This window comes from Talaromyces amestolkiae (assembly GCF_001896365.1).
Source record: "Talaromyces amestolkiae strain CIB chromosome Unknown scaffold9.1, whole genome shotgun sequence".
Classification (NCBI taxonomy): Eukaryota; Fungi; Ascomycota; class Eurotiomycetes; order Eurotiales; family Trichocomaceae; genus Talaromyces; species Talaromyces amestolkiae.
The window spans coordinates 949,322-966,864 of record NW_024468045.1 but is presented as its reverse complement, the minus strand read 5'-3'; the positions used below and the strand labels follow the sequence as shown (position 1 = coordinate 966,864).

Genomic DNA, 17,543 nt, shown 5'->3' with positions numbered 1-17,543 from the left:
ATTTCGTGTGAGAGAAGAAAGTTTTGAAGAGGGTTGAATGAGAACAACGAATCGGCAATTCGAATTGGCTGTATAAAGTGCGAAGCGGAAAAAAGATGGGGCAAATGTGTTTCGTCGATAGTTATGGATGACAACGGGGTTTCTCTAAGAGATGTGTAAGAAGAAGAAGAAGACGAAAAAGAATTAATGAATCGAGTGGTAGAGGATGAGTCTGATTAATGAAGATGGAGGAGGAGAAGCGAGAGGGAAAAGAAGAGGGAGGAAGAAGAGGAAAGAGCGATGGAGTCCGCCCGGTATCTCGAAGCTTGTGCGGCGTTTTGATTGGTCCGTGTTCTGAAGAGTCTGACTAAGCCCGATATCTTGATATCTCGTGCTCAATATTGTCCTGCTTAGTATATTATTGTCGACAATTATCGCTGATATTTTCTGTTAATGGACTTTAAATATCATTGGGGAGCACCCTCATTGTGCTTTTCTCGTATGTTGAGGATGCCTAGTTGGCTGACTGCTGCCTCCTGGGCAGATATCTTACACCACGGTCGTGCCAAACCTTCTCGAGACTCTCAGAATTTCAAAATCTATATTCAATTGACATCAAGTATTTAAATATAGAAGCAGATATGAGAGGAAATTGAAACAAATGTGATTTGAGATCAAACATCAAAACGGACATGCAAGGCGTGTTACTTCCAACACGATGGGGTAATCAATGTGAAAGAAAAATGGACAAAAGAAAAATCTGGTACCAGAGCAGCGAGAAAAAAATTGAAAATGTGAATCATGCGACTCCGATGAAAGACCAAGGAAAACAGATAGCGTCAGATGCGTGTAGCATAGATCATGGTCTGCAAATTCTCATTACACAGCACCATCACCCACGTAAAACCAAGTAGAAAGATATTCATAGCCAGCAACCATAGAAGCGAAGGAGAATCTAGTTCTCCAACGCCTTCTTCTCATCCAAAACGGCAACAACGGGCTTTCGCATTACAGCATCTTGTCCGGTCATTCTCCTTCCGAGTGCGCGCTCAACCTTGGCGCCGAGAGCGAGCTTATTCAGATTATCTGTTTTTTCGGCAGAAGGCACAAAGCGCTGCTGGCTCAAGGGTTTGTTCTCGAGGCGCTCCACGCCATCGGAATATTCTTTGATCTCGGCCATGCGATCGCCGCTAGGGAGAGTGCTGGTGGTATCGGTAGAGGCGAGAGAGGGGACTCCGCTGTAGGTTGAGAAACGCTTCGAGTTGCGGTTCTACATTTAACAAGTTAGTGGCAATATTTCTAGCCAAGTTTGCGCAAGCTGTCATGTGCTAAAACAGGGAGTAGAACTCATACCGATCCAGTCATGATTGGCCGCTCGGATTCCAACGATGTACGGGCCATTGTGTATGTAATAAAGGTTCGTCTATCGATAGAACCGTGCGTATAAATGTTTTCGCAAGCGGTGGAGAAGAAGCCAGTTATTCTTCCGTCGATGTTGCTTCAGTTGTCGAGGGAGGTCCCCTTTTCTTCGCACGAGGTAGTTCGTCGACAAGGAGCGACGATCACGCGGCAAGCAGGATTGGGCCGGGCGTTATGATTATCGTAGTATATCTTGAGTCGTCGCAAGAGGTGTGATCGAGCAGTCTGGCAGCTGGATATATAATCGTCAAAGAGAGGATGCGATAAAATCGAAGAGAGAAAGAAAATGACGATTGTGAGAGTCACGAACAGCCAACGTTGGTCGAGGACCGAGAGAGGAATGCCGTCCGAGGATCTTCGTCCTTTTTGCTTCTTGAGGGGCTTTGTTAGTTTCGTATTGTCTTACTGCCTGGGTACCGTTGTATTTTACAGAACCGAACCGCTTCAACGATGACGATTAGTATTTACATACTTCATGGACTGATGCCTATGAAAATGCAGTAAGAAATACAGTGGCTTCTCATTTAACTGACTGCATTGTGACTATTCTGTTTATACAGAGCTTTGATGAGAACTGGCGTGTTGAAGGCTTGAAGCTGATCGTTGGACCAACGACAAGGGGTAACAAACAGCAGAGATTACTGGCTCATACAAAGCGACTCTGCCGCAAGCCACGTGTAGCCCTAGTTTCATGTGCGGTAGAGCCAATCACAGACGAATAAAGCCGTACACTAAGGTATTGTAAGATATGTATACGGTATTACGCTTACATAGCATGGCATTTAAGGCTGTCTCTTCGCGTGACCCGCGGGAAGCGTTATTCCGTACCTTACCTAGGCCGTGTTTCAGCTGTCGGATCTCTGCAGTCAGACCATTCCACGTTGTCAACGTATGAGGACTTAACCAAACCGGATTAGCTTCATGTTTTTGTCACTTGTGTCGCGAGTCAGTGACCCATCGAGAGCCCTGGAATCATGTGGGCTAACGGCTTTTCTCGTGAGAAATTGACGTACCGAGAGAATTCTCCATCAGCTTACCTGGACGATGTTGTGTAATGTTTCACAGTAGTGGAGTGTCGGCCATGTGTACAAATCGGTCATTGAGCATGTCAGTCAAACCACACGAGCGACAGGTTATGGACCTTGAAGATGAATTCGACCATGATAAATCTGGGGCCAGTTTATCATTGTATCGATCCGGATCAGATACAAAATAAAAGTGTTCCTGGAAACTGCCTCAAATTTAAGGTTTCGCTCAGCAAATCCATCGAACTTCCGGTGCTCTCCTGATCTCGGGGCAATGACCCTAGATTTGCCGATATCCAACATATACGATGGATGTGCATAACTTCAACTTGTCATGTTAAAAATGTACTCTTCAACATTTATGCTCTCTTCATAACGCCAACTGTCCGATGCATTATCCGATCCATTATAAAAGTCCCTTCAACTCCGCATGAGGGGAAGATACAACACTATAACATATGTCTGAAAAACGCGCAGACCTTTGTGCGGGGACTAGATTGAGAAAGTCTTTCTAGAATGGCGTCAGAAACAGAATGATTGGCAATTCTTCGTGAAGAGATCTTCGATCCCTCTTAGGATCACATATCTTTTTGGAGAAAAAAGATACTATCCCCCACCGGCGCGTGATGAGACACTCCGAATATTTCCAGTTTCGGAAAATGGGAGCGACTGCGTAAATTTTGTTTTTGGTTGCTACAACGAGGAGGTTTAGCTTACCGCAAAAATGATACTCCTTTCCAGTGGGAGGATAATTGGAGTAAGCCGATCTTCGGTGGTGGGTGAACATTTGGGGCAAAGGAGGACTGACTTTCCGGGCGGGGTGTTTGAGATGTGTTGTTTCGTCCTCAGTACGACCATCTTTGTTGGAGAAGAACAGGAGAGCCGGATGCGGATCGATAATATATAAAAGGAACTTAATCTCATCATGTCGTGGTCATCGCCGTTGTGCATGCGTTTACTCCCAAATCAATCGACATAAATTCCTAACTACTCATCCTCTTGGACAACTATCACAATGGGCTTGAGTCTACATCCCCAAATCGATAATGGCCTAACCAAAGGCCAAACCAATTTCCCCGGCGGCAAGCTCTACTGCCACTGCCCCAGCAACAAGGTCGAAGTCACCCTTGGGTCCGACATCCTTCACAACCATGCCTGCGGCTGCTCCAAGTGCTGGAAGCCCACCGGCTCCCTTTTCTCAGTTGTCGGCGTCATCCCAGTTGACAAAGTGTCGGTCACCGCCAACAGCGACAAATTGACCATCATTGACCCGGAGGCTGTGATTCAGCGAAACGCCTGTTCTCAATGTGGTGTTCACATGTTTGGTCGTATCCATAAAGACCATCCGTTTAAGGGGCTGGACTTTGTGCATGCCGAGCTCTCCGACACAAAAGGGTGGCAGGAGCCGCAGTTTGCGGCCTTTGTGTCGAGTATTATCGAGCAAGGTTTTAAGCCGGAGGGGATGGATGAGGTACGTGGGAAGTTTGAGAGTGTGGGGTTGAAGACGTACGATGCGTTGAGTCCGGCGTTGATGGATGCTATTGCTACTTGGACTGCAAAGAAAGCGGGAAAGCTGTAATCTTATCTGATCATACTAGCTCTCCGTACCCGAACAGGGCAAGATGAATAGCACCAATAGTATCTAAAAGTAAACAAGTCATTGTCATCAGAACTTCACTACTTTTATTTCTGTCTAAAATTGTTAATAATATCGCTGATAATGCCGTACTAATGCTCATAAACACACTTCGCCTACTTATTTTCAGTTTGTCCGTACTCTGAATTTGGTATCCGGTGTGATCCCACGACCGCGGTTGAAGCTTTTCCAAAAACAACAAGTACCGGGTCAATTCTAGGAATTCAACCATTGTATACCTTTTTCCATATTCGTATTTCCGGCGTCCTAACTGGGTATGGCGATGTTAGAACGTGGCTCTCGCAGTCAAGCTTCCTGGTGATGCACGGACAGCAGCCCTACTCCATAAATAGATCAACCCTACCGTATGTACCCGCCGTCAGGTACTCCATTCTCACTAAGTATCTTCAGCCTCAACGCTCAATGACATATTCATTATAAAAGACAATTAATATACGCTGTGTTCTTGAATAAAAACAGTTTAGTGTTGGTTGTTTAATAATTATATAATAGGCCGATTTACGTGGTACTACGTACAACAAACCAACAACGACAACAAAATCGTCTCGAAAAGGAAAAAGCTGAGCCACTCAGCTCCCGAACTTCCCCTTCTGGCCATCGGACTGGCGAATAGCAGCGATCCCAACATCTTCTTCATCCTTGCAAGATAAATTAAAGTATTATTGCTCCATAATATTGTTTATTTTTGTTTTTTACTTTTTTATCTGCACAGCCGATCCATATCCATGTGATTAAGTTTCAGCTCGGCTGTCTCGGTAATCCGATCATTGGCTACGGCGTTTCGATTTTCTTTGTGCATGGTTGATTCATTGCTTGATCGATTTACAGGTACGAGATATGCGCTGCGTTGTACAAGCTTCCACTCACTTCCCGGAAGTAACGAGTCAAGATGTTGGCTTTGACTGGGTTTGGTGGAGGCTGGGTCTGTAATATGCCGGTAGATTCACTTTTCGCTGTGAGGTTGACTTCCGCGCCTGGTCGAATTAGGAATGTCGGTGTTTTTGTATGAGGTAACACATTGACTACAATGAGATGGCATCTAGTATAAAGAGGAGTGTGACTCCGGCTGTTTCTTATTGTCTGTCATTGTTAGTCACAGTTCCTCAAAACAATATCCCTTAAAGCAGAAAGTCCAGTTCAGCGACAAAAAATCTACCCAGCTCTCCTTCTAAGGTCCAAGGAACACAACACAATGCGCCCAAATACCATCACCCTGGCTCTTTGCAGCCTCGCAGCTTTATCAGCAGCAGCCCCCGTCGAACGCCGCTCAAACAACAACAACGTCAACGATGAATTCCAAAGTATCGATGGCTTCCCAGCGCCAAACAATCAACAAATTCTCAACATAGAGCAAAGAGCTCACGGTACCTTGTCGAATGGTACACCTCCAGCATCTGTTGACCCCGACACAATCATCAGTCTTCAAGTTATTGCTGCTGAGGAGCAGTTTGAGGCTGCCTTTTTCCAACAGCTGTTGACAAACATTACCAATAATGAGCCTGGATTTGTGATTAAAAATTCAAATGCAAGGACTTTGGGACTTAATGCGTTGAGTGCTATAGTCGCTGTAAGTGTCACCATCTAATCATACTCAGGAGATATTCCATATACTAATTTATAATATAGCAAGAGGAACTCCACGCCCTCAACGCCATTAACGCCCTCAAACACTTCAACCAAACCCCCGTGGAACCATGTCTCTATGACTTCCCCGTCTCCACGCTCGATGAAGCCGTCACGTTAGCTACAACATTCACCTCCGTCGTGCTCGGCACCCTACAAAACGTCGTCCTTAACATGGGACTCCACGGCGACGCCGCCCTAACACAGGGTATCTCTTCTGTTATCGGTCAGGAGGGCGAACAACAGGGCTTTTTCCGGGTGCTTGAACGTAAAATACCTAGCGAGTTGCCATTTTTAACAAACTCGGTTCGCGATTTTGCATTTAATGCGCTCAATCAGAATTTCATTGTCCCAGGCTCGTGTCCGAATGCGGATCAGATAGATGCTTTTAAAAAGTTGCATGTTATGCAGCCGTTGGCAGTCACCAGCTCGTTTGATCCGGACACCAGCACCGATGAAGTCGTTGAATTGAGCTTCTCGTTGCCCAACGGAGCGCAAGCGACAGACTATGAGGTTGCGTACATCAATCAGCAGAACGTGCCGTTTGTGTTGCCTTTTACCGTGTTGAGTCAACAGGGGCAGACTGTCTCTGTGCGAGCGCCGTTTCCGTTTACGGAGCACTTGTTGAATGGGCTTACTATACTTGCTATCGTTCCTACATCAGCTGCTGGGGGCTTCACCTCTAACCAGGCTGTAGCTAACGCTACACTGGCGGGTCCTGGGKTGGTTATTGTTAATTAATTCTGGTGCTCTCTTTTTTGGTGTTATCTCTTTATTTCTTCTTTCTTTCTTTGTTTCATTTAGATTATGTACCGAGGTAGACTGCGATGATGATTTGATTAATGATACGAGTCTTGTACTATATACCTATTGAATGCTAGCATATCCTTCATAGATCCAATAAAGGTGTGGCTTTGTACTGGTTCATACATTAGTCAGGTTATTTTCCCCCAGGAGGCTCCTGGGGCGCATGCTGATTTGCAATTTGGAAGACTTGTACAAGATCTAGGCGGTCTTCAGAGCATGCTATACTTAATGCCTTTCGTCCGTCTTTGGCCGCTACATTCACAATCTCAGGCCATTGTTGAATCAACTTTTCCACAATGCTCTTCTCATCATTTTCGACTGCCCTGTGTAGCATCGTCCACTCCGACTCATCTTGCTTGTTTAGATTGGCGCCACGTAATATTAAGTATCATCAAGAATGCTTCCGAATGACTTTCTCCGCAGCAATATAGAGTGCTGGCTATTCATGGTCCATCCTGACTAGTCGTATCAATACCATTTTCAAGTAAAACTCTAACGTCTTGGAACTTACTATAGCTCTTTATATTATATAAGCTTTATAATAGTATCTAATTAGAAAAATATTATTATATAAAAACAATCTATTATAAATAGCTTTTAGAGAAGAGCTTATAGATTTTAATGGAACGAAGCTGACAAGTCTTTCAGAGCTCCTATAGCCCCCGGGGATCATCGCACTCATCGAGGGCAATGATGATGTTTATTGTTTTTTGAAGGCGTGGTATGAGCTGCAACAATAACGTCATACAATCATCGAGTGAAAGACGACCCGTTCGACTTCTCGGAGAACTCATCTTTGACGTATTTATCAGCCTAGGAATTTCCCAGAGACCAGGCTAGCTGTCGCACCACAGACTGGAAAATCTCTATCGGCTTKTTTCATAAGCCATGCGTCTGTGCACAGGAGAGATAGGAGACTTGTTATTCACGGTGCTTGTGGACTGAGGTTTTCTCTATACAGTGCTCTATGACTCTTGTGCTGAGTTAACCTTGAACAGTAAGCGTGTGTCCACATCTGAACGTAAAATGGTCAGAGAATTCTCTTAAAGTGTGTTGTGATATAAAATATCAGTCTACCCGGGCCGTGCATCCACAAGAGTTTCAGGCCATATTCGCTGCTTGAGCTATCGGTAGTGCTGCCTTCGAGCCATGAAACAAAAGCCTCGTGTTGAAAAAGCCGCTTCCCGATATCTGCATACGTTTTTCCAAGTTTCTGGATTGAAGGATCCTGATTGACAATCAATTGCAAGTTTTCGTTGATCTCTGCTGCTGTGTTAGAACAGTTTCGGTGAAAACAACTCAAAGTACAAGTTATGAAATACCCTCTCGTCTTTCGGCTTCAACGAGCTCATCAACGTCTCGTCTGATATTGAAAATGTCTGCGGAAGCCTGCAGACCCCCAATAAGCGAGCGAGGAAGGCCAAACTTGTTGCAACGTGTACGTCCACGAGGCTCTGGCAGCGTTGATCCAGATTATGAATGCCACCCTTTTGGCTTTGCCAGCCGTCAACAGCCGGAATGGCTCGTTCAGATGACTCGAAGAAATCTGAGACGAAGCAACACATAATAACGGAAGGTGGGACTTAAAAAATCCATGTCGGCAAAAATGGTCGAGTAGGGCAACTTCGCAATCCGAATACAGCTTTATACAAGTCTACAATACACACTTCAACCTTTACGTCTTTTTTGGGTTCTTTATGGTAAATGCTTTCAGACTGTGCATAACGGTATTTCAGGAATGAGAGAAATTTCTAAATCCTTGGGTTTGAGTGCGGAACGGAGCTTGACCATCAATTGGATTAGAAGGTAAGTTGAGGGTATTGGTACGTCCTAAGCTCATCAACGCGTTCGTATATGAGCTTGGTTCTGTGCCTGTCAACTAACCTGTACGTCAGCTTGGTTCCGTGACGGTTGACTGGGCTGTATATTTACTTGTCAACCGGCATCCATTATGCGCCTAAGCATCAAGTAGAATGATTGTCAATTTGATTCTAGGATCTATCAGTTGACTTATTATGAGCCTACCTAGGTAATTCTGCGTCTGTCAATCGGCACCTATCTAGATTTATTATTACACTTGTATATGAGCCTGATTCTGTCCCTATGACAACGGCTAATCACTTGTTTTGACCAGGCTGAGGAGAAGTAGAAGAGGTGCTCCACGAAGAATCAGAATTAGCACGAAAGAGAGGAGAGTAGAGTAAGCGAGAATCCGAGTCCCTAGGGGCCGTTTGTATACCCGTTTATGCGCACACTTCTCCCAGTCCAGCCCTTACTGAGGAGGGCGAGATTATTTCCAGCATAGTCCCTCCCAGGACCCTAGACGGAAGCCGGTAAGCTTCGTCAATAATTCTGGGTGCCGGATCAACCCTTGGCCGCATGTCGGACTGTCACATGTGCTGTGGTCTCGATCTACCAGCACCTTGCGTGCTTGTGTAAAAAGTGTCAAGTTCCCTATGCTCTTTATACATTAAAAAACTGCCCGGTATGTCTTCTATTTTAGGAATTCGGGCCGTGTAGTAACACCAGACGGAATCCGCTCCAAGAAACTAGATTTAGCAGACAATTTTATCCAGTCTCTGCAAGATAGATCTAGGTATGCACGATTTTCAAGTCTGCTTTACGTGATGCTGACTGCCTGCGATTGCTTGGTATTTGAAGCCCTGTCAGATTTATCAAATATCAAACCAATCAGTATGATGTAGAGTGACAGGGACAAACATGTTGTTCCCGAAATGGAAAATGGCCCCCAAACTGAATAAGCTCCTACCCAGGTACAAAGCGTTGTAACATTCCATCAATTGTTTTTCTTTTCTCTCTTCGGATTTTACTTGACCACTGATTAAGTGTTTACTTATCTTTCAAACTTCTATGCATGTGTAGAAGCTGATCTTGACTTAATTAATTCACGTACAATGCCAGCTGGCTGATTATAAAAGGTTGCTTGCCCACCGCTTAGATAGGTCGATCTTGTTCAAACAAACTAATTCCTTTCCTTCAATTAGAGATATCCTTCCAAGGTGGACTTAAAATGTCTTTTACATTCATAGCTGCTGCTATTGCAGCAATGGGCCTCGTGTTTCCTGTTCTCTCAACTCAGACCTTTGCCAACACTGGGACTCTCACTGGCTGGTCAACTCAAAATATTGAACATGAAGGCAGCATCGATCAAGTGACCAATGTAGTCTACAATGGCACAACCGCTCTCAAATTCACTCAGGTGTACGACTCCTCCTATACCGGTCGCTATCATTCCGAGAAAATTGAGACACAGGTATATAAACTCGGAGATCAGGGGTTCTACGGCTTCGCGTTTAGATTACAAGAAGCCTGGCAAGCGTCTCCAGCTCAGTCTTACAATATTGGCCAGTTTATTGCCGATTTTACAGACACTGGTTGTGATGACTGGATGCCATCAAGTATGGTCTGGGTAATTGGGGACCAGCTTGCAACGAGGGTCAAATTTGGAACTATCTGTGCTCAGCAGATTCAGGAATGGAAGGGACTGGCAACAGTGACTCCCGGAGTATGGCACACAATTGTGATTCAAGCTAGCTGGCAAAGCGATGATACTGGCTATTATAAGATGTGGTATGATGGCGGGAAAGTGGTTGAGGAATACAACCTACCTACTATGATAAATGACGCACGTCCCTTCGATTTCCACGTCGGCATCTATGCAAATGGGTGGCATGATCAGGGTGAGAATCTGGGGACCCAGGATACTCGGGAAATCTGGATTGATAGTGTTGGAATGGGCACTACATTTTCCGACGCCAACCCAGCATTGATTGAGGGCTGATGGGGGTTAAAATCACTTGGAATAATTGTATAGCCATGTCCACTGCAGTGCTCATTGAACTATGATGCATTCGCCTAGTTTCAGTCACTTACTAAACCGCAGAAACTTCTAAGGTTACCAAAAATCTATATTTTACGGACACTTCTTGAATGTTCGTGAGTACACGCTCGCCGCCGTAAAAACAGTAGACTCAGTAATGATCTAGGTCATACTACATTTGACTACAAAAAACCTTTTGAAATATGGTTCTAGACTCTCGGAAGTCACATTTATGTGTGCTATGTATTCACGATCCTTCGTTTCCGTCTTTCCAAAAAAGGAAAGATTGCCAACTCGGATACATAACCTTAATTCTAAATACAAATGTGGATGCATCCTGAGATGCGGGGCGTCCGCGTCCCCACTTCGTCGGCATACTTGCTTCAATCATTTGGGGGTCTTTCCTAAACGGGGAGAATGATTCTTTCTTGTAAGGAATCTAAAGCGCGTGAGACATCTGTAAATAAGAAAGCCGGTGCCCGCATATTTCATTCTTGTGCCTCGAAGGCTCTTCTCGAACAATTACTTTCCACAACACTAGAGACTTACAAAATGACTATCTCCCAACGTCTCTTGAATAAAGTTGCGATCGTCACTGGTTCTTCTTCAGGCCTTGGTCGTGCTATTGCAATTGCTTACGCTCGAGAGGGCGCTCGTGTGGCTTGTGCCGACCTTAGACCTGAGTCTCGACCACATATTCATGACGAAACCACGATTAATACAGATGAACTTATTCGAAGGAACGGTGGCTTCGCCATATTTGTTCCGACAGATGTTGGAAACTCCAAGAAAATGAACCATCTGATCCACAGTGCTGTCTCGGAGTTTGGGAGATTAGACGTGTATGTGAAACCTTATGATCCAAATTACTCTCTCACCTAGGTTGTACGAGTACCTAATAGTGGATGTAATTAGTATGGTCAACAATGCTGGAATCTCGATCGAGGCCCATGATCCTCAGCCAATTCATACAACGACTGATGATACTTGGGATTTGACTATGCAAGTCAATGCCAGATCTGTATTTTTGGGGACGAAATTTGCAATCGCCCAGATGCTTAAACAGGAACCACTTCAGCCTCCCGGTGACCGGGGATGGATCATAAATATTTCATCTATAATGGGATCAATTGCCACGGAGGGCAACCGTACGTTAACTTTGACTTTACGACATGAAATATATTCTTATACTGACCTAATAATCTTTCCAGCCTCATATTGTGCTTCCAAGGGAGCTGTGAGCAGTTTGACGAGACAGGTTGCAGTGGAATATGCGAAACATCGAATTCATTGTAACTCGATCAGTCCTGGTTGTAAGTATTTTCTCGCACTTGAATCGACACTATGACATGCGTCGTTGTACACGGACGGATTAATATTTTCTTTCGTGGCCCAGGCTAATGCTTTTATAGACACTCAAACAGCAATATTTGCGGAAACGACAGGCAGTGGAATGTCATCTCTTCATGATTTGCGGCGCAAACACCCATTTGGAGGTCCAGGAAAGCCTGAAGATATAGCAAAATTTGCTGTCGTGCTGGCTAGTGATGATGCCGCCTGGGTGTCAGGCGCTAATATGTTCGTTGATGGTGGTTATACTGCGAGGTAGATACCATAGACATTGAGAGCTAAATTAAGGAAGAGTCTTATACAAGTTCAATTTCTGAATTTCCACGCATTCATATAGAAGTTGAACTGTGATGAATTCGATATTACCCCATTTCTTTGACATCCGCATCTAGTTAGTCGCCCTTACTTAAGGCTCATCCCTGCCACTCTAAAATTCTGCCTAAAAGTTCTAACCCCAATCTCGAATTTTTTCTGACATAATTCGTGCGTAGTGCATAAAGCACCGGAATGGACATCAATAATGCGGACAGTACTAGATCAGGAGCCGCAGAAGCTTCTGATAAGCGATCGACAAAGCGAAATCGGATTCAACTAAGTTGTACCCATTGTCGCCACGCAAAGCTGAAGTGTGATCGCGAAAAACCATGTTCACAGTGCGTAAAGAGAGATCGGTCCTCTCTATGCACATTCCCCCCCACAGTTGCGCGAAAGAAACCAACTGCAAGCATGCAGAATCGGTTGTTACATTTGGAAGGTCTGGTCAAAGGGGCAATGGCAAGCCAGCCGTTAGATGAGCATCGTCCTGCGGGTACGCCGTTACCAAATGAAAATATCGAGAAGGACAACTCTGGCCGGCTAATCGGACCTAACGGCGCTACATACATTGGGACCATTCACTGGGCAACAATGCTGGAAGATGTAGGATTTATTATACATGTTTTCCTCACATGGGCCTGGTTCGACTGATGCTTTCTAGATCGAGGAAGTGAAAAACTATTTCAGCGAAGACGTGGATGAGCACTCACTGGATGAAGAGAGTACACGGTCCGGTATCTCTTTGCTATTGAACCATACTGGGTCGCCAAAAACCCATCATGATCTTTTGGTGGCGCTCCCCGATCGAAATATAGTGAATCGACTGGTCTCTCGATATTTCAACTCTAATAGCCCTGCGTTGCGTGAGTTGTACCTAGTAATGTCCCAACAATGTGTAAATAACATACTAAATTCTTTTCCAGATATTATTCATAAGCCAACATTTCAAAAGAATGTACGTGATGGTAAGTCCCTCACGTTAAAACGCTACATTACTAAACTCATAGTAGTATAGGAAGTTTTTGGAGGACCCTCATAGCTCTCCTATCAGTTTCCTTGCATTAATATACTCTGTTATGTGTTTGGGAACCTTTGCTGCGCTTGGAGCCGACGAAGAACATTCAATTTCTGGTAACACTCGATCAGGGATGGTACAAATTTATCGTCGATGTTGTGCACAGTGCTTGACGCTATCAAACTACGCCAAGAATCCAGGGCCGTATACTCTCGAAACGTTTCTCTTATACATAGAAAGCGAATTTGTCCTCAGTAAAGGTAATCAGACGGGCTGTTACTTGGTAGTTGGTGTTGCAGTTCGTTTAGCGTTGCGAATGGGTCTCCATCGAGATCCGGACAAGGTAGAAGGCAACATTACACCATACCAGGGAGAGATACGGCGTCGAATCTGGCATCTCCTTGTACAGATGGATTTATTGATTAGCTTCGAAAACGGCCTCCCGTCAATGATTCAAGGGGTTCAAAGCGATACCCGGGTACCATTGAACCTACAAGATCAGGATTTCGATGAATATTCCACCGAATTGCCACCGTCCAGACCGGAGACCGAGATGACAGGCATGTCATACACACTTGCCAAGGGTCAAATTTCTCGTGTCTTTCAAAAGATAGTTGAACAGGCAAATCTCTTGACACTCCCAAGCTATGATGAGGTAACGGCCTTGGATCGGGAACTACAACAAGCCTTTTCTGCAGTTCCATGTTTTCTTCGTGTTGTGCCCATAGATCTTTGTATTACTGATTCTGTCCAGCTTATTATCCGGCGATTGAGCCTGGCGGTACTTTTTCACAAATCTCGATGCATCTTACATCGCAAATACATTACGAAGATAAAAGGAAATTCCGACTTTTCATACTCAAAGAAAGCAGCAATAGAGGCTTCAAAAGAGCTTCTTCGGATCCAGTCTGATGTCTACGACGCAGCCCAGCCAGGGGGCGTCTTGTGCAAGGACTTATGGATTATTTCGTCTTTGGCCATGCACGACCTTCTCCTCGCGGCAGTTATAACATTCTTGAGTTTAACAAATGGAGGTTTATCCTTTTCTGGAGAAAAGAAAGTACCAAATACTCATCAGTCAGAGATGATAACAGCTCTAGAAAAGTCATGTACGATTTGGTTCGAGACGAAAGGCACGTCGGTTGACACGAGGATAGCTCAGTCTGTGCTAAAAAACATATTGAAACGACTTAACTCCATTTTCGAGCGAAATGGCACGGTCTACAATGATGTGTTGGAATACAATACTGGGAAACAATTATCGATGCCATTGCCGGAACTGACAACTGGCACTACCGGTAGCCATAGTAGCTGGCAGCACGAAGGCGATGCTCTTCACTTAGCAGGTCCCCCAGTTCAGTCCAATTTCGACCTTGGATCCATACCTATGGATTTGATTGGAGATTTATGTGACACTCAACTGGCTTTTGATTGGGTTTGTGAGACTTGCTATAACGATCCTAGACTTGACGATGCTAATTCTTTAACAGGATGCTTTTGACACCCAGGTTAGACAAAGCTATGCAGATGACCAGTCTTGGGAAGACAGATCTTTACAAAACCTCGAAATTGGAGAGGAGAACAATTTCGATCTCTGAACTGGAAAACCTAGTGTAAGAAGAGAAATACAGATGATGCAACCGTCATTTCGCAGTTCGTTCACTGAAATCCTGTCGTCTCTCGTTCGCAATACTCGACGAACATCTTCGCTCCGCCAGTCCCACCTTGTGCTTCACTTTCCAGACCGTCGGTGATATATCTGGGTAGTTGCGCGATCCTGCCCCAAGCCAAAATATATCCACCATTGTTTTCTGCCTTGATCTTCGGAGAAAATGCAGCAAAAATTTCGGAGTAAGCACCATATATAGGGCCCTTGAAAAGTAATTTCTGCCTGAAGTGTTAGCTTGAAGAGCTTCGTTGTGGTGAAGTGGGGATAATACAGACCATGCTCACTCGAGCTGAGATAGGCATGTTTCGTTGAAGTTCAGTACGCATCAGTCCTGGATGTACAGACTATGTATAAATAGTATAATTAGTAGGCACAGACCTATACAGGAGCTCTCGTTCCTCCTTAAACTCACCACACTAAGAACCCCTTTGCTCCCAAGACGATTTGCAAATTCTGCAGCCAACCATGTTCCTCCAACCTTGGTTTGCATGTAGTTGTCCCCAGGTTGACTTTTCATATAATTGTCTCCCGGCAAAATCTTTGGGTTGCCATTGTTATCGAACTCCATCGCGGTAGCAGGTGAAAAGAATTGCATGAGTGCGACGACGAAAACGACTCTCACGGTAAATTGAGGACTCAGTGCAGCTGTTTGGATAAGAATTGGCTCAAAAAGTTTGGTAAGGAGGTACGGTCCAACGCAGTTCGTGGCCATTTCAAGATCGTGGCCCTGTACCACATTCTCGTCAGCTTTCATAGTCACAGATTTTACAGAGGTCGGAGCTTGCCTGACCTGCGTTCCCTTACTTCCTACAGGAGTATTCATCACACCCGCATTGTTGAACAAAACATCCAGTCGTGTCTCTTGTTGCAAGAAACTGTCGACAGCTGGCTTGATTGTTCTGAGATCTGCCAAATCGAGTAGCATGGACTTCAACACACCTTCTACTTTCTTTCCGCGTGTCTGCTTCTTGATCTCCTCGATAGCACCCTCGCATCGTGACGTTGAGCGAGCGGCAATATATACAGTTCCTCCTGCAATATAAAGAATTCTGGCAAGCTCAAATCCTACTCCAGATGCCGCGCCCGTTATGATGAAAACTTTACCGAGAAGAGAAGGTAGATCTTTCTCCGTGAAAGACGGCGAAGGGGGAAAAATGGCTGATAATGTGGAGACCATGATTGAAATACTTTGAACAAGGATTGAGCTAGAATATTTTCAACTGCAATGAGCTGTTTGTTATTTTCGTTGAAGTAGTGATAGAATGGACGTTCATTCGAGATGGCAGGAGGAAGAAGGTTTATAAGGACTCGATTTTGAAGAACACTCTTTATTGTCATGGTTACAATGCCTTCTTACAAATTAAATAGTTTTTTTTTTCCGTGCGACCGGACATAATATTTCTTTCAGAGACAATGTAATTTGGCTACTTAACGGACATAAGCCTCTGAAGCTCACCACTCTATACTCCGGAAAATCAAACGGATCATGGTTTTTCCTAAGCCGTTTGTATGTCCGATATCAGGGTCAAAGCGGCGATTGATTGGTAAGGACTAGGGCTTCCGGTTACCAGCCCTAAGAGCTGAAGCAAGAGCGTTTTAAATAAGGAGAGAAACACTTGAATACTTTGATCAAAAGAAATATTTGCCCAGCACTCAACTATATTTACGTCTCATTTAAACTTAGCTATAGGCCTCCAAAAAGGATGATACCCTGAACCGCCACTGCATCTCTCATGGTCTTGCTGGTTTGCGTGTCGACAGTCATCATACCGCGGACACATTGATGCTGGGTAACACTGAAGGGAGTTTTCAGAACTCGTGGGACATTCATGGTATTTGGATTTCTTGCTAGAACTATGTCTGCTACCGTGTATATGACCTTTTCTAGATTCTGCAGGCAGAAGTGGCTCAAGTGTTCCGTTTTAACTCAAAGCTCCCGGAATCAAGTATGCAAGTGTTGCTGCAATGATTTCACCTCTTCATACCAGATATGCATACTTATCTCTCACCTACAATTAACTGCTGTCCTATTATCCGGAAGATTTCAAGTGATCTAAAAGCTTCGGCCACGTTCGCCTTAGCAAAACGCAAAGCAACCATGTATTGCCATCATAATCTTTCCCCAGGATCAGAAAAAAGGAAGAAGAAGAGACGCATCATTCTTTGGGTCTCTGCCATGGTAATACGTTAGGTGGCTTGTTTTGAATCTTAGGTCATTTGCTGTCGCTGCTTTCAGTATCGCCGGGCTAAAGTCCATCTCTTAAAATAGATTGGCCTTGAGCCAGTTCGACACTAATCGCAATGACGTATTTTTGTCACCAAATAATACTAGCATGTTGTTCTCTTGCACCGAATCGGCTGCAAGAGAGGCATATGCCTTCAGCTGCTCTTCAGTGGCCTGAGTTATGATTGCTTCACAGGATAGTAGTGCCAGCTTTCCAAGCGGTCGCTCAAGCGCTTTATTAGCCGAGCAACCAAAAAATACGGCTGTTGTAGAGGTTTTTACATAGACTAAAACCTGAAGAAAAAACTAACTTTGCACATTCTTGACATCCTTTGAGATGATCAATGCCATTTCACCTTCATAATCTACTTGGTCATCCTGAACGAATTTCGGAATTTTGATATTCTCGCCATGCCCGGCTATTGCATTCGTGATCTTAGAAAACAGAGCTGGGTAACGAGGAGGTTCTATTCCCAATTCTCGAACTGGGATTGAAATTTCGTAAGCATCTAAAGAGGCCAAAAAGAGTAATTCGTGGCAAAGATGATGCAGACGATGGCTCAAATAGTTTCCTCCAATGCATCGAATCAGGTATCATTTCTTTCGTCAACGGGCCTAG

The 17,543-nt window shown here is 44.5% G+C and overlaps 7 protein-coding genes across 7 annotated transcripts; 5 read left to right on the top strand and 2 right to left on the bottom strand.

Annotated features, from left to right (window-relative positions):
• Window positions 1–934: 934 nt before the first annotated feature.
• Window positions 935–1,380, bottom strand: BHQ10_005334 (uncharacterized protein; the record flags this gene model as incomplete). The annotated part of the gene is made up of 2 exons (XM_040877799.1): window positions 935–1,249; window positions 1,333–1,380. 2 exons carry the CDS (start codon window positions 1,378–1,380, stop codon window positions 935–937), a joined length of 363 nt encoding a protein of 120 aa, XP_040733838.1.
• A 2,058-nt stretch (window positions 1,381–3,438) lies between these two features.
• Window positions 3,439–4,002, top strand: BHQ10_005333 (uncharacterized protein; the record flags this gene model as incomplete). The annotated part of the gene is made up of 1 exon (XM_040877798.1): window positions 3,439–4,002. One exon carries the CDS (start codon window positions 3,439–3,441, stop codon window positions 4,000–4,002), a length of 564 nt encoding a protein of 187 aa, XP_040733837.1.
• Window positions 4,003–5,272: 1,270 nt separating this feature from the next.
• Window positions 5,273–6,444, top strand: BHQ10_005332 (uncharacterized protein; the record flags this gene model as incomplete). The annotated part of the gene is made up of 2 exons (XM_040877797.1): window positions 5,273–5,647; window positions 5,707–6,444. The coding sequence occupies 2 exons, from the start codon at window positions 5,273–5,275 to the stop codon at window positions 6,442–6,444; spliced, it is 1,113 nt and encodes a 370-aa protein (XP_040733836.1).
• Window positions 6,445–9,541: 3,097 nt separating this feature from the next.
• On the top strand, window positions 9,542–10,312 carry BHQ10_005331 (uncharacterized protein; the record flags this gene model as incomplete). The annotated part of the gene is made up of 1 exon (XM_040877796.1): window positions 9,542–10,312. One exon carries the CDS (start codon window positions 9,542–9,544, stop codon window positions 10,310–10,312), a length of 771 nt encoding a protein of 256 aa, XP_040733835.1.
• Window positions 10,313–10,903: 591 nt separating this feature from the next.
• BHQ10_005330 (uncharacterized protein) lies at window positions 10,904–11,960 on the top strand (the record flags this gene model as incomplete). Its single annotated transcript, XM_040877795.1, has 4 exons — window positions 10,904–11,193; window positions 11,267–11,499; window positions 11,563–11,664; window positions 11,764–11,960. The coding sequence occupies 4 exons, from the start codon at window positions 10,904–10,906 to the stop codon at window positions 11,958–11,960; spliced, it is 822 nt and encodes a 273-aa protein (XP_040733834.1).
• A 467-nt stretch (window positions 11,961–12,427) lies between these two features.
• BHQ10_005329 (uncharacterized protein) lies at window positions 12,428–13,026 on the top strand (the record flags this gene model as incomplete). Its single annotated transcript, XM_040877793.1, has 4 exons — window positions 12,428–12,619; window positions 12,678–12,879; window positions 12,940–12,971; window positions 13,024–13,026. 4 exons carry the CDS (start codon window positions 12,428–12,430, stop codon window positions 13,024–13,026), a joined length of 429 nt encoding a protein of 142 aa, XP_040733833.1.
• A 1,664-nt stretch (window positions 13,027–14,690) lies between these two features.
• Window positions 14,691–15,877, bottom strand: BHQ10_005328 (uncharacterized protein; the record flags this gene model as incomplete). The annotated part of the gene is made up of 4 exons (XM_040877792.1): window positions 14,691–14,918; window positions 14,976–15,044; window positions 15,113–15,447; window positions 15,505–15,877. 4 exons carry the CDS (start codon window positions 15,875–15,877, stop codon window positions 14,691–14,693), a joined length of 1,005 nt encoding a protein of 334 aa, XP_040733832.1.
• Between the last annotated feature and the right edge of the window lie 1,666 nt (window positions 15,878–17,543).